This window comes from Coenobita brevimanus, chromosome 74 (assembly GCF_032717465.1).
Source record: "Coenobita brevimanus isolate Jiangsu-jjx chromosome 74, ASM3271746v2, whole genome shotgun sequence".
NCBI classification, from domain to species: domain Eukaryota; kingdom Metazoa; phylum Arthropoda; class Malacostraca; order Decapoda; family Coenobitidae; genus Coenobita; species Coenobita brevimanus.
Genome location: NC_137027.1, coordinates 4665072 through 4685149, shown reverse-complemented (window position 1 = coordinate 4685149; position 20078 = coordinate 4665072). Strand labels below are relative to the sequence as shown.

The window sequence follows — 20078 nt, the reverse complement described above, 5'->3', positions numbered from 1 at the left end:
GAGATGTTACAGAGGGAAAGGGAGAGGGGAAGAAATAGAAAGAGGAGATGTTAAAGGGAAAAGAAAAAGGGGCAGAAATGGAGGAAAGGAGATAGAGGATAATAGGGAAAGAGAGAACGTAAGAAACATAGAGTGAAAATAAGTGGAGAGAGAACAAGATATAGTGATGATGAAGAGATTGGGAGGAGGGGAGGGAGGGGAAGAACTGTGGTAGAAGTGGAAAGAAGAGAGAGACAGGAAGAGAAAACAGAGAGGAGAAGAAGAGGAAAGAAAGAGAGAGAGGGAGAAAGAGAGGAAATGCCTGTTTGCTTACCATCCCATCTTCCTACTCCCCCCCCCTTTCCTCCCTACCAATTCCTACATTATAACACACTTCCTATCCCTCTTTCCCACCTCATAAATTTCCTACCTGCCTACCTGCCTGCCTGCCTACCCACCTACCTGCCTACCTACCGACAATTTAACACCCTTCTATCCCTCATTCCAGTCTCATAAATTGCCTACCTGCCTACCTAACCTACCTACCAGTTGCCTACCAACCTATCCCTACTCTTTAGTGCCCCTCCAGTCTGTCATTCCCACTTTATAAATTTCCCACTTGCCTTCCTACCTACCTACCTACCTATTTACACCTACCTACCTACCTACGAACTAATCCTTACTCTTTAACACTTCCTGTCTTTCATCCCTACTTCATAAATTTCATACTTGCCTACTTGTATTCCCACCAACCTACCTACCTACCTACCTGCCTACCTGCCTGTCTGCCTACTTACCTACCTACCTGCCTAAGTACCTCCTTCCTGCCTTCTCCGCTTCCTCCCCTATCTTTTCTCCCCTATATACCATACCAGCCTGCCTCGGTCCATCTATATATTCATCTCACGAATCATTCATTCATACAAGCATTCATTCATTTATCTATCCATCCATCCATTCATCCCCTACCCGCCACCCTCTCTCCCTCCTCTTCTCACTCCCTCCCTCACATATGTTTAATCTCCATCCCTCCCTGTTCTCCCTCCATCTACCCCTCCTCCCCTATCTTTCTCCCTCCCTCCCCTGTTTTCTTCCCTCACTCTCTCTCCTCCTCCCACTTTTTATCTTTGCTTCTCCCTAACATTCTTGCTTCCTCACCTGTCTTCGTATTTCTCTCTCTCTCTCTCTCTCTCTCTCCCCTTTCATTCCTCCTCCCTTTCTCTCTCCCTCCTTTCCTACCAATCTAACTGCTTACCTACTTCCTCTCCTCGTAACTCCCTTCACCATCCCTTTCTGTCCCTTCTTGCCATTTCCCCCCTTCCTCTCTTCATCCCAGCCTACCTTTCCTCCCTACATTCTTACTCCTAGCTATATTCCCTCCTTTCCTCCCTTTCCTTCTTATCTCTCTTATTTCCTCTCCTCCCTCCTTACACTCTCTCCCTTCCCTTCCTGCCTCATTCCCTTCCTTCCTCCCACATTCCGTCCCCTGTCTCCCAACCTCCCTAGTTACACTCTCCCTCCTTGGCTTCTTCCCTTCCTCCTTACACTCTCTCCTTCCCTCCCTATCTACACCCCCTACCTCCCTTCTCCTCCCTCTCACCCTCTAATCTTGTCTCCTACCTCCTCCCATCCATCCATCCATCCATCCCTACCTACACCCTGACCTTCCCTCCCCTCCCCCACTCCCTCCCTCCTTGTTCCCTCTCTCTCTCCCCCACCCACCCCCTCCTCATTCCTCTCCCCACCTCCCCACAGGCCTGCGACTGGTCCTGCCTTCCCTAATTACGAGACAATGAGGCAATTAGCAGCCATTAGCAGAGGCCAGGGCAATTAGCGCCTCATTAGTGCACTATCGGCACTCCATGGCTAGTTCTCACACGCTACCTGACCCTGGCGGGGGATGAGTGGATGGTCAGGTGGATGGTTGGATGGATGGATGGATGGACGGATGGATGGATGGATGGATGGACGGATGGATGGATGGATGAATGTAGACAGACACATAGGAAGAAAGACAGACTGACACGGAGATGGACTGACAGAGTATTTGGAATGGGATTAAGAACAAATGGATGGATGCATGAATGGATGGATGGACAGATACTGACAGATACACAGGCTGATAGACAGAGTAACAGGATTTGGACAGGCAGATGAGCTACGGATGGACAGATGTTGGATGATGGATGGATGGACGGATGAATGAGTGAATGGAAGATGGATGAATATCTGATTGTATAAATGAATACCTGAATGGATAGATGGAAGGACGGATGAATGGTGTGAGATGGACGGGCAACTTTTATATATTACTTACAAGATTCGTATAATGACTTCAGTAATTCCTTCTCTACTTCTTCACGCTCTGTATCCTATTACCAAAGTTGCGTATTTCGAAAACCCTAATGTTGCTCCGCGTACTCATGCATTATTGATTATTTTCGCCTAAATTACAAAAACCGTGGCAAAATAACTAAAAAATGCATTATTCATCAGTTATTTTTGCCTCGTTTATTTTTATTATTGTTTATGAAAGCTGTCTTGTGTAATGTATGAATGTATCTGTGTTCGTGTGTGCTATGTTGTGAATTTCTTTTTTTACTCATGGAAACTTACTTCAAAAAATCCTCTTTGGTTATTTACATGCAATGAAAAATTACATGCCCTCCTGCCCATTCAAACTGTGTTATTTTAGCCTCTCATTATTACGAACTCGCTTGCGGACCACGTTAAATTAAATGTCGCTCTGCTTATTCAGTGCTTTGTGAGCATTTTTGTTCTACTGGTGTTTTCGAAAGGCGAGGAATGCTGTGAAAACTAAATCCTTTCTTGCCAATTCATACTGTGCTGTTTTATAAATTATACTATACCGAATAATCTATGCATTATAACAAGGAATGTTTTTAGTTTTTATTAAATGTATTGTTATTTCAGTTCTCCTATTTTGTTCTTCAATGTTGTTTTATGCCAAAGAATTGACTGCTTCCTAAACAGTTCGTTTTTTTTTTTTCTTTTCTTTTTTTCAGTCACTCCAAACAACACAATCACGTGTTTAGTTCAACGAACAAAATACCACTTTGCTTACTTATGCTTCATCGATTTCAGATACATATATATATATATATGCAAAACCTAAAAGCTTAATAATGATTCCTGACTTAAGAAACTTATTCGTTTCATTTCTTTCAACAGCCGCCTTAATGCTGGGTGAGTTTATTTTACTCTATTGATGTTACTGTATTGACCTCACTTGCTCACATTATGTGCACAAAGTTGGTTAGATTCTGACGTCACCGTTGTTAGATCTTTCAAGACACCGCTACTTATCTGTAAAAATCACTGTAGAGATTATTATTTAGAAGCTAAATTATCGTATTCGGCTCCACGCAACCTGCAACAATATTCATTACAATTTGTATTTATCGTTGCAAGTCAGCACAAAGGATAATTATACTTAAATACACAGCTATAGAACAGCACAAAAGTCAGTTTCTGTTTTGGTCCCACGCAAATTGCACAAACCTTAATTATATATTGACTTCGTCATATAGCAGCACAGAGGTTAGCACATTCTGAAGTAATCGCTCTAGAACTGCATTATTCGCTATACATCATCTGATATACAAGTCACACTACTTTTGCAAATCCACACCACTACAAAAGTTAATTAGACATCGTTTCAGGCTGCGTCAGACTTATTGAGTTTTGACTTTTGGCTCCCTCTCTTGCTTGACTTTGGAAAGGACAATATATATATATATATATATATATATATATATATATATATATATATATATATATATATATATATATATATATATATATATATATATATTTTCCACCCTTTGGTTCTCTCTGTTTGGATTATCAATCATCCCAACCTCATTTCCTTCTATACACAGGAAGAGAGAAAGATCCAGAAACCGCAAGAGAAAAGCACAAAAGTTAGAGAACTACCGACAGAGTGCCAAGTGAAACAAGCCACACATTCGCATGCACTTATCTAATCCATTTATCACAAAAAAAAAAAAAAAAAAAGCGCATCTCAAACTGCAAGCATCTAAACAATGCTCAGTTTCCCTCCCTTGTTTACTCCCTCCCATCTGCGCCCCAGGACCAGGCTGCGCACAAAATCCTCCCCTCCCCTACCCCTGACCCCCACCCCAGGCTGTGCACAAAGCCTTCTTCTCCCCAAGGTCTTCGCACAACACCTACTCCTCCCCCACATCTGCGCACAATTTCTCCTCCCCCAGATCTGCGCACCCATTACTCCCACATGTCCCCTCTCATAACTTTACGAGCGGATTTTACGACCACGCTAATGCGCAAATCGGTCATCTTAGGCACGAACGCGGACGAAACTGCGGAGAGTGCGGGGCTGGAGTAGTGCAGACGATAAAATACACGTGTGGTTGTTATGCTAAGTGTTTAATGAGGATAATAAAGCCAGGAACACGAAAGGAATTTGTGGGAAGTGAAGAAGTGGGCTCCAGGGGATGGTTTTACGATGGGTCAGATAACACAATACAAGTTATCTGTTATAATAATTGACAGATGAGAACAATAAAGTGGTAAATGATGGTGATATATAACACGAACATACCGTTGCTGAAATTGGGGGGTGATTTAAGCAATGCCCTGAGGAATGCTCTTAAGAGGGCTTCAGATAACATTACACGCGTTTTTCTTTATGTTAATTGCTTCATGAGAATACTAAAGAACACAAACATGCAGAGTGTGGGATTACTGCCACTCGGAATATAAGGGGTCAGATAGCAATATACATTTGTGGTTTATCATCCTAAGTGCTAAATGAGAATAATAAAATGTCACATGAAAATAAAAATTAAGGGAAACATGAATGAAATTATGGAGATGAAACAGCAGGAAAGATTTAACAGAGTCCCGACGAATGGCTTTACATGGAGTCAGATAGCAATATACGCGTGTGATTCGTTATGCTAAATGTTAAATGAGAGCAATAAACAACACGAACCTGGCGAAACGACGGGGAGTGAGTGTTTTACGAGCACTCAGATAACAGAACACGTGTTTCTGATTTGTTAGGCTAAGTGGGAAGGAAAAGAGTCGCACTATTTTGAAAGATACAATTACGGACAGTGACAAGTAACTAGGTAAATGATTTATATTATTCCTCCAAGTATTAAGAGAAAACTAGGCGATATGAAATAACAGAAAATACCAGGGGTAGGTGCGTAAGCTGACCATAAAAGAGAACAGAGCACTGAACACGTACACTTAGCGTATATGTAAGAACACGAGAACGCAGAACGTAAGGGGTGGGTACATAACTAGTGATATACCAGAAAACAGATGACTGAATACACACGCCTGTCATATAAAAGAGAACACGGGAACGCAGAACATGAGGGATGGATACGTAAGCTTGTGGTAGGAGAGAATATAACACCAGAGAACACAAAGAGTACATACGCATCTCGGAGCAGAGCGGGTGTGAGGGAAGGTGAGGTGTGCTGTGGCGTGATGTAGGTCCTTTCATCACACCTGTCCGGAATTCTCACCTGGCGGGAAAGCGGAGGAAGAATAAGCTAATACAATATATATTTCTGTATATTTTTGTCTTTTTTTACTGCAGACAAATATAAATAGATAGGCAGGTAGGTAGGTACGTAGGTAGACAGATGGATAGACAGCTAGACAGATGGAGAAACTGATAGACAGATAGAGAGACAGACAGGCAGTGGTGGAGACAGACATACACACAATTTACATAATGAAAGTGACGATAATATACGAAAATCACGTCACCGCACTTGAAGTAATGAGATGTATTATTTTCAGAGGACCAAGGCTACTGTCACAGTCGGATACAATAGCGAATTACAGAACAAGATCTATAATACAGTATACTTCAGCTGATAGGGATGAAGAGGAGAGTCGTTAGGATATTAAACTGAAACACTAATTAAACTAACTGCCATCGTCTCGTAACAACAAACGGAATAATATAATGAGGTCGACATGGTTCACCCTCTCAGTACGATGCCGTCATTTTTAAACCTCATTCTTTCCATCAAATGACGATTACATTTAACTCAGAAGGATCGCTATTTGGGAAAAGGTTAATTAAAGCTATATCTAACCCCTCCAAGTTAATAAAAAAAAAAAAATGTCACCCAAACACGAAAAAAAGAGCATGAAATTATTGCCTAGGTGGATATATTACCGAATTAAAGAACGAGATAATTTACAGCACCGTATAATTCAACAAATGATGATGAATAGTGCAATCATTAGATCAAAGTGAAAATGCTGATCGCCGTAATAAAACTAATTGCGCTAAAGCAGTAACAATGGAATGACTAATATTTGTTGTGAAGGCGAGGTGTGTTGAGCTTCCCATCTGTCATCTAGTTTTTTTTTTTCTTTCATCCATTGCCTTTTGCTTTCGTACACTCCCTTTCAGAATGACATAGCTCCCTGTGACATTTACAGCTATAGGTTTTAGTGTCCAAAATAATGATCAATTTGCGGCAATATCAGTAAAAATGCATTCCCCCCCACAGTAATAGCGATAGCATGAAAAGAGAGAGAGAGAGAGAGAGAGAGAGAGACTGAGAGAGAGAGAGAGAGAGAGAGAGAGAGTGAGAGAGAGAGAGAACTCTGCTGTAATAGTGATACATCCGAAACTCAATAATTAAATGACGCAAAAACTAATACAAAATAAAAACGATTACCATTACAGCCAGTCATGAAAGAATGCAACACCACCCACCCTCCCACCCACCCCGCCTCCCTACACCGTCCTAACCCCTTCACCAGTTATATTATTTTCGATTTTATTCAGCTTAGGAAAGATTTCGAGCAGGAGCGGTTATAATACTGTCTTCAATACCAGGGCTCTCTTAGGACGGATAAAAGCTGCTGGTAATAGTGAGACAAAATCCAGGTGTCATCGTAGTGAAGGCGATAAAGGTGACCATGATTCTGTAACACTAACTGACCAAAAAAAAAAATAAATAAAGATAATAAAAGAAAATCTACACCGTATGACTGATAACTTACCGAATGTCTGAAATTTCAAATATCCCCAACAAAACAAAGTCTTCCCTAATTACAAAAAAAATAATAATAATAAATATAACCAAAAACACGGCATTGAACTGAAACAATTACTGGAGTTTCTTTCCTGTTTCCCAACCTCATCATCACAACCGGTCTTTGCGAGGCGGAGTAATGACACTGGCGCACGTATTCTCATCGTGCACGGAGCCTCCCTAGCACCTCTTCCTTGGCGATTTATTTATGGACATGGTTGGCTAATATAACTTTGTACGTTATTTGTGCAGAGTATAGCGACATCAGAAGAATATATAACACAAGCGAGGACAGTAAGGTATATTAAACTAAATAAATCGCTTAGGAAAAGGTGTTAGCGAGCTTTCTTAGCCGACGAAAACACGGGCCTAGGAACTAACTAGAAAAAATACGCCCGTGTACTGAAACGACACAGCAAACAGTCGTGAAGAAAAAGTGTAATTGACTATGCAAAGGTTGTCTCCCACCCTATTCGCCATCAAAGCCGCCTTGACACACAAACACACACACACACACACACACACACACACACATACACACACACACACACACACAAATGATGACAAACAGCTAATGTAGTAGTAATAAAAATAACTGAAATAGTTGAGATAATTGCACTGAACCTTGTACCACCATTACATCGGCCAGTCACGAGCATATGGCGTTACTTATAGCATCCGTCAACCAACCCGCTTAAACACACGCCTCCTTCGATAAACAGTCCCCGCATCTAATTCGCCATACAACAGTCCCCGCATCTAATTCGCCATACATCAGTCTTCATTGATCTCAGGAATAAAAATTAACCCTTAAGAAAAATTAAGTAATAAAACAACCCTTAAGAAAAATTAAGTAACAGCAATAATACTAATAATACCACTAGTACGGGAGTAAGTCGTGAATAAAATGTGTATTTCCCATTGTATCCGCCATCCAAATTGTTTTCGTACACTTTCCCTAAAAGTGATGAACAACTCCCATATCTTAAGCTGGCATAGTTTTCAGCTTTGAAATATAGGGTAGTAACTTGAAAAAATAAAGTTAAATACTATAATACTAATAATAATACTTATACGGAAGGCAGTCATGAACAAAAGGTGGTATTTCCCACCACATTCGTCGACCAAATTGCATTCATACACTTCCCCTGAACGTAACGAACAGCCTCGTATCTCACCCCGCCAGAACTGAAACATGGACTCAGCGAGAGGGGAATATTAATAACCACTATACCCTTGCGAATTTCTAGCGCTATCGACGTTCAGGTGAAAAATGGGTCGGGATAGAAGCCTAGCAACTTGATAAATGCCGGTGTTAACGTGGAAAGCGTATGTTTAGTATCGATGTCTGGCATGACGCACTGAGGGGGAGACAGGGGCGGTGCGTTACTTGCTAGCGTACAGTGCTTGATGGCGTGAGTTTGCCTAGCGTTTTGGGAGTTTCACAGGAGTTCTAAATGTGGCGTTTGAAGTTGCAGCGTTGATACGACTCGTGATTTCACTAAAGTACGGCTTGTAATGAATATGACTGGCAATTCTTGGACTTTGCTGTGAACCTGCATTTTTTTTGTGGTTCATTGTAAGGCAGGATGTAATTTCCATATTTTAACTCTTATTACAGCCACACGACAATTTCAGTTAAGCCTTCACCTACTCCTTCCTTTATTTCCACTTTTTTATCTGTATCTTTCTAATATATATCTGTACCTTACCTCTCCTTTATGTCTGTTTTTCATTATGATTCCTGAACTTTCTTTTACCTGCTCTTTCATTAATTCTTACCTCTAACTCCATCCTCACATCACACTTTGGCTTGAGCGTTTATCATTTATATCTCTAATACACCTCTGCGTGAAATCTATCCTTTCTTTCCACCTGTACTGGAACACGTAAACGCTTAAGTATGATGACTTTTTTTATATATTATATTCTTCCTACCACAAGATAATTTGTCTGTGTAGCTCAAAATTAAGTCTGAATGCAATATTATTTTGATAAATGACAGACAATATAGTATGATTTTTAACGTAAAACATTATGCACTACAGTATTTCAAAACCCTTCGTCCTATTTCTATATGTTAAGCACCGAGAGAATATTTTTGTCTGCTATACATATATATATCATAACTTGTACACAGTTTCAGTCCACTGGTATAATTCTTCCATAAATATAACCTTCCTTCGCATCTCCGTCTATTTACCCTGACATCTGAACGCCCCCCTGCCACCAACACCTACACTTACACCTCCCACACACCCACACATTTACATCCACAATCTTCACTCCCTTACAACACGAAAGTAAACCTTTTAAAGACTTGATTTGCATAATCTTCCCAGGTTCGAAGCTTAATTAATGAGCTGAGCGTGTATCGCCTTCATTTACCTACACCCAATCCCTAAATTCACAGACAATCATACCTTCCAGCAACACAAATGCGGAGCTTCTAGTGTCTCGTTTCTTGTAAATCTTTGCCGGTTTCGAAATCTGTCACGAACTCCGCGATCCTGTCACAATTTACGGTCACATTAGCACCTTCCAACGACACGAATAAGTAATTTTTGAGCCTTGTTCCGCATACATCGACCCCTGTTTCAAAGCCCCACTTTGGCATTCCGTGAGCTGTGAAGTGGGAAATGTGTAAACCTTCCCCATTACCCACACCCACACTTACACTTTCAGACACCCACACTTACACTTCAACAAAAACAAAAATACGATACTTTTAAGGTCTCGTTTCGTCTATTTCCTCCCTGTGGTTCGAAGCCTCACTTATGTATTCCACGAGCTTGCCACCTTTACCTACCTACACCCATACTTACATCTCCGAGACACCCACACTTACGCCTTCCAACAACACGAATACGGAACTTTTAGAGCCTCGTTTCGTATAAGTCCACAACGGTTTCGAAGCCTCACTTACGTATTCCGCGCGGCGTGAATTGGGAGGTCTGGTGCGAGAGAGGGACCCTTACGAGATGCGACGGCCGCCTTCACCCCGTCATTATACCACCGTCTTGTTAGCTGGTAAATGGTGGGCCTTGAGGAGGTGCTGAGCCGGGCCCTGGGGGACCTAAAGGGACTGTGGCAGACAGGAGAGAGGTGTGTGAACGGAGAGATAAGTACCGCGCGCCGCAGAGGTAGTGCGGATGGAGATATAAAAAATGCGGAGATGTGGAATGCGAACCGAACTGGAGATGGTGCGGAGACAGTGATATACCCAAAGTGGAGATAACGTGAATGGCAAAAGGAAGCTGGGTGAGGACGGGGAGACAAACAGTACGTGCCGAAGATGATACTATTTTAGGGGACGAAGACAAATAAAAAAATGCGAACAGATACAGAATGCTGATTGGAGTGGCGATGCTCCCGAGACAGAAAAATGTGAAATGAGGGATACAGGAGTGCAAATCGAAGCTACGACAACTCGATCAGACAAAAAGGACAGAAACCGACGTTGAGAAAATGTTGGCCAAGTTACTGAGGACTCAAATCAAGGGAGAGTGAGAGAAATTAAACAGGAAGACGCGAACCTGCGAAGGAGGAAAAGGGTGACAATGAGGCGGAGAGAGAGGAGGAAAAGAGAAACATGGATTATCGGAGACGGAAAGGGGAAAAAATAACTAAAGTGGAAAAGGATAACAATAAGAACAGTGAAGGACAGTTAGCATACCAATGATGATGATGATAATAATAATAATAATAATAATAATAATAATAATAATTGCATAATAACAGTACGAACTATGAGATAAATTAAGAAAAGAATAATAATAATAACAACAGAATGGCCAATGAGGGAGATAAGGAACAAAGGAAAAACAACAACGCCATGAGCAGACAATAAGAATACAAAAAAACAAGAAAAAAAAATAGAATAAGAGCAATGAGTTGAATGCACGGAAAAATGGAAGAGTAAGAGCGATGCGGGCCAAAAATACCTAGACAAATAAAAGTAAGAATGTATGACGAATAATAGGACGGAAAAAAAAAATATTCAGACGGAAGCATAGCACGAAACAACAGGAAAACTCCAAATGATACGCCTTCAACGCCAAAACGCCGCCAAATGACACGCCATCACGCCAAATAGCTAGCGTCAAAATAGAATATAGAAAAATGTCCAGTCCACCCGTGTCATTGCGAAGATAATAATATGAATTGCATATTGAAATTTGAAGCGTTTCCGATAAACTCTAGAACGGTTTTCGATTTTTTTTTCTTTTTTTTTTTTGAGATGATACCTCTCTCTCTCTCTCTCTCTCTCTCTCTCTCTCTCTCTCTCCATTTCTATTGGTATTCCTCAGGTTGAATACAGTCGTCTGGCGACAGCAAGAATGATACAAAAATGTAACAGTACTTGAAGGGATTCAAGGAGACTGCTTTAACCTCTTCACTACGAAATAATGATGATGATGTGATGATGAAGAGTTATCTTTGTTCCTCTGCAAATACATAGTAAATGACAGTTTACGAAGTTACTACTGCTACTACTACCACTACTACTACTGCAACTACTACCACTACTACTACTGCTACTACTACCACCACTACTACTACTGCTACTACTACCACTACTACTACTGCTATTATTATTATTATTATTATTATATTCGAGTTACTATACAAAAACCGCACCATCAACACCTCAAATTAAAAACAAGTCTTCGTTACCATACAAATACCGGTAATAAATAACCTGACATCAAAACAACAGCAGACGCAAGCCAACCCCCCTAAACAACAGGTGTCTTCATTCTCTATTCTTTATTTTCTATTTTTTTAGGTCTGGTCATCACGCCTGTTCTCCATAAAACCCTGGAGTCTCATTATAAACCGAGGGAAGGAAGGGAGGGGGAGGGAAGGCACGGGGGGAAGGGGAAGGGGAGGTAGGAGGGGGAGGGAAGGCACGGGGGGAAGGGGAAGGGGAGGTAGGAGGGGAAGGGAAGGGAAGATTGGAGGGGAAAGGGGAAGACAGGAGGGGAGGAGAAGGGAAGGTAGGAGGGGAAGGAGAGTGAAGGTAGGATGGGAAGGGGGGTATGTAAGAGGGGAAGGAGAGTGAAGGTAAGAGGGGAAGGGTGGAAGGTAGAAAGGGAAGGAAAGTGAAGGTAGAAGGGGAAGGAAAGTGAAGGTAGGAGGGGAAAGGGGAGGGATGATTCGAGAGGATGAGGGGGGGGGATGATAGGAGGGTAAGGGAGAGGAAAAGTAGGAGGGGAAGGAAGGGGAAGGTACGAATGGAAAAGGGAAGGGATGGTGGGAAGGGTAGGGGGAATAATGTGGGAAGAGGGGAGTTTGGGAGGGTAAGGGTGGAAGGAGGAAAGTAAGGGAAAAATACGAAGGAATTTAGGGGGCAAAAAAAGGAAGGGGTAGGGAGAAAGAAGGGTGTGAGGGAGGGGAAGGGAGTGAAAGGGGACAGCAGGGGAGGAGGAAGAGGAATAAGAGAGCAAAATAAGGGAAGGGGCTAGGGGGTAAGAGAGTGTGTAAGGATGGTAAGGGAATGTAAGGGAAGGGAAGGGAAGGGCGAAAGGAAAAAGTCAAGGAAGAGTAAGGGGGTATGGAGGGGGTCGGAACAGGGAAGAAGGCCGTGCGTGGGGAGAGGGGAAAGGGTTGGTAAGGTATGAGAGTAATCAAAGGGTATAAAAAAAATAACTCGGTGGTTGTAACTGAGAATGATACGACGCTCTTCCTGTCCCCTGGTGGATACACGAAGCCAATTAATTCGTCTGCCAGAGTATCAAGCAAGAAGACTGAGGAAACTTACTTGGGCATGCGCACTCAGGTGACTCAAACACCAAATACAACCAGTAAAACTTCGCCATCAGAACTCATAAAGTGTAAAAGGCTTTAACTTACTACCTCTCTCGACTACAAGCAGGTCATTAAGGCAGACAATATTTTTTCGAAGTGCCAGTCTTCCCCTTGAATACAATGTGCAGTAGTCGATCTTATATTCAGGTCCCCAAACTGTACTGCCGGATGAACAGAGACATGGACAGATTAAACTTTATCAAAGAGTCTGACCGGTCCGTGAATCGAACTCTAATTCCTCTAGTTGGGTGCTGCGGCGCGCTAACCCTTGCTCCATCAGCTCCTCGAGTCCACGCACAGAGGGTGTATCAAAGGCATGAAATTACGAGAGCAAAGAATAATTTAGCCTGTTTATATTCACGAGGTACACGTCAGACCGATAAATCTAGTTACAGTAATCGGTTTGACAACCATACTATTTGGCTGCATATCATACAACGGAACAACTAAGTTTGTTAACATTCATTCGGGAGGGGGGGGGGTGGAATCAAACAATACATAATGCAGTATGAGCTTGCCAGTCACAACTACAAAGTGCACTACGAGCAAACATTTTTCAAGTCATGATGCACATCAAACATCGAAATATACAAATCTGTTCGCGCTCTTCATCATCATGATTGTTTTTCCTCAGCCAAAAAATATTCATCTCTGCAGTCCGATGACATTTTTTATAGTATTAGTGTATTCTCTTTTATTCAAGTCTGGAGATACTTCGAACCAGAGGGGACAGTGATAACCTTTACATACTGCTTCACTACAAGAGGTATCCCAAATGCCGAGTAGAAACGTCTGGAAGTAGCAAGAAGAAACCACCGCATTAAAGAGATTAATATTTCTTCTAAATAATTCCTCCTCTACTGAATGCGTCCTCAGCAACACGCCACGCAAAACACCCTCACCTTTCCCTCGCTATCCTGGGAAACACGGGCCCGCCAGGACTCCATTAGCCGGCATTACAACAGGGTGACTCGATAAAATGGCCCCTCGCAAGGACAATCATATTCACAGGAAATCAAACCTCTAATAGCACGCTGCCCGTATAGTTTCGTTCACCGGACTCCTCCCCGCCCGCAAACTCAGGCCTAATTTCGCTCAGATTCGCCGTATTCCAGTTCCCTCTTACTCATCGCTTGCTGTAATGGCACTTTGGTAAACTTATATGTACGTATAAGCAGTCATACTGGGGATCTAATGAGCGTGAGGGAACTTTGAGAGATGGCGGATGATTGTGGGAAACCTGCAAAGATCTGACATCGCCGGCTAAGTAAAATATGGGGTCTGGACTTCTTGCGGTCGGATGCCAGACGCTGCCTCATGCTACAACTGCATTCCGTTTTCTATTCCACTCTGCATTTCTGCCAGATTACTTGACTGATTTAGGGCTATATTCGTGAGGCATAATAATCTTCGCGTCGTTGGTGATACAAGCTAATAAAAGAAAGGCAAGAAGAGATATACCATTCAATATTCCTCCGCAGGGCTGGTTCGACGGTGTATTGCTGCCATAACCGACTCGCCAGATGTACCTGAGTATACGGTCTGCTGTGCTTATTGCCTTGTTTGTCCCGGGGTTTGTCCGGCCTAGGGGCGAGGCGGTGCGATCAAAAAAAAATATACAAAAATCTAAGGAACGGTTGACGTATATATTTTCACAGTTTTTTATATTTTAATCCCGGACGAATTAAACGCAGCTCACCGCCCGAATCGAACACAAATCCTCTGATCCTCCTCCTATGTAGACTGTAAACAAAGCGCGGCGCAACGTTGCCACATTTTCAGATCGCGTGCAAGGGTGAGCCAGCGACACAATGGAGGCCCGGATCACGTATTATCTCCACTTTTAGACCCACAAAATGGCAACCCAGGACCGCCACTGTCTTGCCCTGATTATGAAGGCACCGTAAGAGGGGAAGTTCCGTGTAAAGGGGAATATTTCGAGGCGGTTTCCTTGGCACTCTAGCGTGGTGGTTGTGACGGCGTGCCGCGGTTGGACTTGAATTAATAATAAAGGAGGGATAAGGGGAAGAACCAGTGAGCGTTTCCTTTGTTTTTCATTTTATTTCTAACCTTCCTATTGTCTATACGCTAACCTTTTGTTCACAGCTATTTGTAACTTTATCCCGCGACAAATTCCATTTCTATTCATATAGCAAATTCTCATCCTCTGCACCTTCCGGCCAGATTTGAGTATTAAGTCCATATAAACCGAAGTGTGACCAGACCGCTATCTGAACTGGCATGATCGATAATGGCATTAATAAATCTCGCGGCTCCTCTACAATTCGCACTCACACCAGGCACATCAGTGTTCTCTCATCTGCCATGATGCAATTGTGGTTAAAATGACTGAACGTGCAAACCATAGCGGTATCGTTGAACAGGAGTAAACCACTGTAGGTCCTTCGTGCTAAAATTGTTCAAAGGGAACTCCTCCAGCTACGTAAATTACAATACTGTACATGTTAATGGTAGGAGACGACAGACCAAACTGTCATCATTAGTCAACCCAACTTAGCTGAGATGGATAGGATTCCAAACAGGAGGGGAAGAATAGTTAGATGAATGTTTATTAACAGCTCGAGGGTATGCTAAGGCATTCACTATATGCTAAGTCCATATCTTACATTAGAATATGACTCACAACAGTCGATATAACGTTGAGGACCCTCGGGGGCAAGAGGAAATAAACTGCTTCCAAAACTCTTACCGGCCCTAGAACTGAACTAGGGTTCTCAAGTTGCGAGTTGTAAATGCTAACCAATACAACGCTGGCTACCAATACTGGAATAGTATAAAAAGGGAACTATCATCTGCGTCCCAAGCTAAAATGGGGCACGTCTCCATTCACTCATTATCCAAACCTTCAAAATTCTGTCCTCACCCCACAGACAAAACCCACCCATGCGTAAACGGAGAGAGAGAGAGAGAGAGAGAGAGAGAGTAAAAATATTGCCGCGTTCTCTGTCATCTCAGCCCTGTGGAACGGACCTGATATACCTCCCTGATATACGAGGGAGCAAAACATATGTGATTTGTGGCTTCAGTGCTTCAGTCTGCTCAAAGAATGTGTCGGGAGTGTCATTTGGGGTGATATATGAATAGAGGTTTCTTATACTCGCTTGGCTTTGGATTGTTATGTATGTGGAGAGGGCGCTCTGATGTGTATTGTTGGGTAGATGAGATTTCAATTGTTTTAGATATATGTTCTGAGAGAGAGAGAGAGAGAGAGAGAGAGAGAGAGAGAGAGAGAGAGACTATGTTTTTCTACGGTTTTATTTTAAGAAATTTGTTATGATTAATGGACACTTTTTACAAGAGATTTTCTAGTACTCGTACACATAAGAGAATCGACGATAAAAGCTTATACATTAATCAGGGTAATATGACAGACCCACATGATAACAGAATAAAATATATAACTAACCCGCTTCTCTTCCCTCCCTTAAAAAAAAAATAAATAAATAAATAAAAATACCTGTCTATACTAACGCCTTTCTCTACTCTCCCTAGAAAAAATTAACAAAACGACGTGACTAACTGCCCTGATTCTCTTCTCTCCCTGGATAACAGAATTAGAGAAAGTGGGACTAACTCGTTTCTCTTCTCTCCCTCTGCAGGTCCGTTCCCGCTGTCCCGTCGCATCGGCCATCCTTACCAGTCTCGAACCCCACCCAAGCGCAAGAAGCCACGCACCTCATTCACCAGAGTACAGGTCCGTTGACAGCGGGCATGGGAGAGGGATTTGGCGGGGACATAAGTGATTTGGCGGGGACACACGGAGGGGGATTTGACTGGCACAAGAAGGGGAATTTAGCGAGGACATGGGGGATTTGGTGGGCGCAGGAGGAGGATTTGGCGGAAACATAGAATATTTGGCGAGCACGGAGAGGAGGATTTGGCGAGGACACACGAGATATGACGGGCACACACGAGGGGGATTTGACAGGCACAAGGAAGGGGATTAGCCGGCCACATGATGGGGGATTTGGTGTGCACATAGGGGATTTGGCGGGCACATAAGGGATTTAGAGGGCACATAGGCTACAGAATTTGGCGGACAAAGGGAGGGGGATTTGGTGGCCACATATGGGATCCGGTGGCCACTCATAGGATTGGCGGACACAGGGAAGGGGATTTAACGGACACAGGGGATCTGGTGGCCACATAGGGGATTTGACGGGCACATAAGGGATTTGACGGGCAGACAAGGAATTTGTAGAGCATACAGGAGGGGGATTTGATGGGTACAAGAAGGGGGATTTTGTGGGCACATGGGAGGGGGATTTGGTGGGCACACGGGGAGAGATATGGCGGCCACAGGAAGGGTAATTAGGCGGGCATGGGTATGGGGATTTGACGGGTACAAGGAGGGGGATTTGGCGTACACATAGTAGGGAATCTGGCTGGCACACAAGAGGGGAAGAAATTGACAGAGGTGTTCACGCAACGAGCTTGACAGAGTAGCTGACAAAGAACTGGAGAAATGATGTCAGCGGACGAATTCCAGGGATGCGGATGGAATTTATTAAGGAGAGTTTGATGGGGATATTGAATGGTAGAAATTTAAGTTGGGGTAACTGAGTGGAAGAATTTTACAGAAAGAACATGACAGAGGGAATTTAGAGAACATGAGGAAATGACTGGGAGAATATGACGGAAGCTTCATCGGGACTAATTCAGGGGACACAAGAGATATGACAAGAAGGAAGTGATGGAGAATAGTTGATGAGGAAAATGTGACAGGACATAAATCTCTCTACCCCTTGCTCTATCCCTCATTTAACCCCTTCTTCTCATTCTTCCTTCACTCCCACATCTAACTCTTACCCTGATCCAATACGAACCTAACAACCTAGCCTGATTTCATCTAGTCAGATTTAATATAACCTAATCTAATCCATTTTCATGTAACGTAACCTAACAGCGAAATCTAACCTAAAAAAAATTAACCTAACCTAAATTAACCTCTTCCTAACCTAGCCTAACCTAATCTAACTTAAATTTGTTCCCTCCCTAACCTAATCTAAGCTACCTTAAATTTGCTCCATCTCTAACTTAATCTAACCTAACCTAACCCACCTTCTTCTCCCCCACCAGGTGAACGAACTGGAGAAGCGGTTCAACAAGCAGAAGTACCTGGCGTCTAGTGAACGGGCGCAGCTGGCCAAACAACTCAACATGACCGATGCCCAGGTCAAGACGTGGTTCCAGAATCGTAGGACAAAGTGGAGGTGAGATTATTATTATTATTATTTTTTTTTTTTTTTTTTTTTTTTTTTTGCTATGGAGTTCATTTTCACTATCATCATTATAATCATCAGTGGTAACAGCTGCGTCTTTTTTGCCATCAACGTAATCCATATCATCATCATCATCATCATCATCACTGCTGTCGCCATTACTGTCGTTAGCACATCGTCATCATCTTCCTTATTTACTTCCTTATTTATTGTACTTCGACTTCTTCCACATCGCAGTTCGTGTTACACTGTCTGCATGTTATATTTCTAGCTATTTTTCTGTTTCCATCTTGATAACTGGGGATAAGAAAGATAGATGAATTATGCCCATGTACCTTAAAAAAAAAAAAATGTATTTTCGATGAATATTATTGTCCTCATAACAAACACAGCATCAGCATTTTAATATCACGGTCCTGTATAGCAAAACACGAACGGGAAACTGAGTACTAACAATATATTCATGCTGATACCCCGCACCTTCGCGAAGTGATTTTCGAGCATACAGCCGTAAAAAAAAAAAAAAAAAAAAAAAAAAAAAAAAATATTTCACATTATAACTTTCCCTGTCTAACCTTTGACCTCTCTTGACCACTCTCACATGCGAACTAACAAGATTACAAATAGCGACCGATACGCCTATATTATAACTCTCCCTATCTAACCCTTGGCTTTCCACATCACACCTCTCCCTATCTAACCTGTCCTTCTATACTGCAGACAGCTTTCTCGAACTAACCCTGAACCTCTCCTTACTCTCTCCCACAGACGACAGGCTGCGGAAGAGCGAGAGGCAGAGAGACAGGCCACCAATCGACTCATGATGTCACTACAGGCGGAGGCTTTATCCAAGGGGCTCCTCACTGACCCCCCCACCACCCCACTCTACAACTCCAACGCCTCCCTCTGCGCTCTTGAGAACATCAAGCCGTGGGCGGAGAGGAACAAGCCCACGCCCACACCCACCGCCCCCGACCAGGACCCCTACAGCAGCACCCCTGTCGTGTCACCTACGTGCTCCTGAAGGTGATCATCCCCACCTTACAGTCCACCGCTAACCCGCCTCATGCTGCCTGACGTTGCTGCTACCTCCTCATCCACTTCCTACTCTTCCCTCGCTCTACCCTGGCCCCGTTGCTGAGCACAGCATTACCCCAGTCGAGATGTAGGGGTCCGAGGTTAGGCTGCCTTAGTCCAGTACTTATAAGAGGTGATGACCAACCTACTTCCTTTGGTGGTATTACATGGTCGAAAACTTCCAGTCACTCCTTATGGAATGAACCCATGTGCATAATAAGTTTCGTCACTCCCACTGAAGCATTCTAATGATTAGGCCAAAATAAAACTTGCGACAAGGCATCTGTAACGGTACCTCAGTTTTTAAGAAAATATGAATAACCAATGGTCAACACTTCGTTCGGACATTAAGAGGCCAAACAGGCTCCGGAACCATTGTCTTCAAAATCAGCCTAAGGAAAAGTGATCTTTGCAAGAGTTGTCTTTAGAAATGTTGCCTTTAGCAACATTTGTCTGTAGAAACGCTGTCGTGGAAAAGTCATCTCTAGAAAAGTACTCGTAGATGGAGAGGTTATATGTGCAAAACATCGTTTTGTATAAACACAGTATGTGGAAAATATGTTTAGAAACGTTACTGGATTGAAAATTTTATGGTTTAAGCGTTGTCTGTGGAAGTGTCTGAAAACGTTGGTGCAACAGGTTATGCTGTATTTGGGAACATTGTCTTCAAAATCATTGTCTTCGGAAACAGTTATCTTCCTTCTCTCATGGCTTCCCCATCCCCATTCCCCAATCTCAAGCTCCTAGTGGACTGTCGGGACAATAAAAGAAAAAGAAAATGGTGCGGTGAGTGACTGCGGTGGGAAGCACACTCAGTCTCGCCAGTACACCATTGCATTTTGTACAGCTCACGTATTAAACAGTGTAATTATTTATCTCTATTATGGTA

General features: G+C 42.8%; 1 protein-coding gene across 1 annotated transcript in view; it reads left to right on the top strand.

Annotated features, from left to right (window-relative positions):
• Positions 1-19248, top strand: part of LOC145407768 (uncharacterized) — a 37242-nt gene extending 17994 nt beyond the window's left edge. The window contains exons 2-4 of the mRNA XM_080278639.1: positions 16490-16584; positions 17970-18103; positions 18881-19248. Of these exons, the coding sequence (XP_080134765.1) occupies positions 16490-16584; positions 17970-18103; positions 18881-19136 (485 nt within the window). The 3' untranslated portion in view covers positions 19137-19248. The remainder of the gene's footprint in view (positions 1-16489; positions 16585-17969; positions 18104-18880) is intronic.
• Positions 19249-20078: the final 830 nt, after the last annotated feature.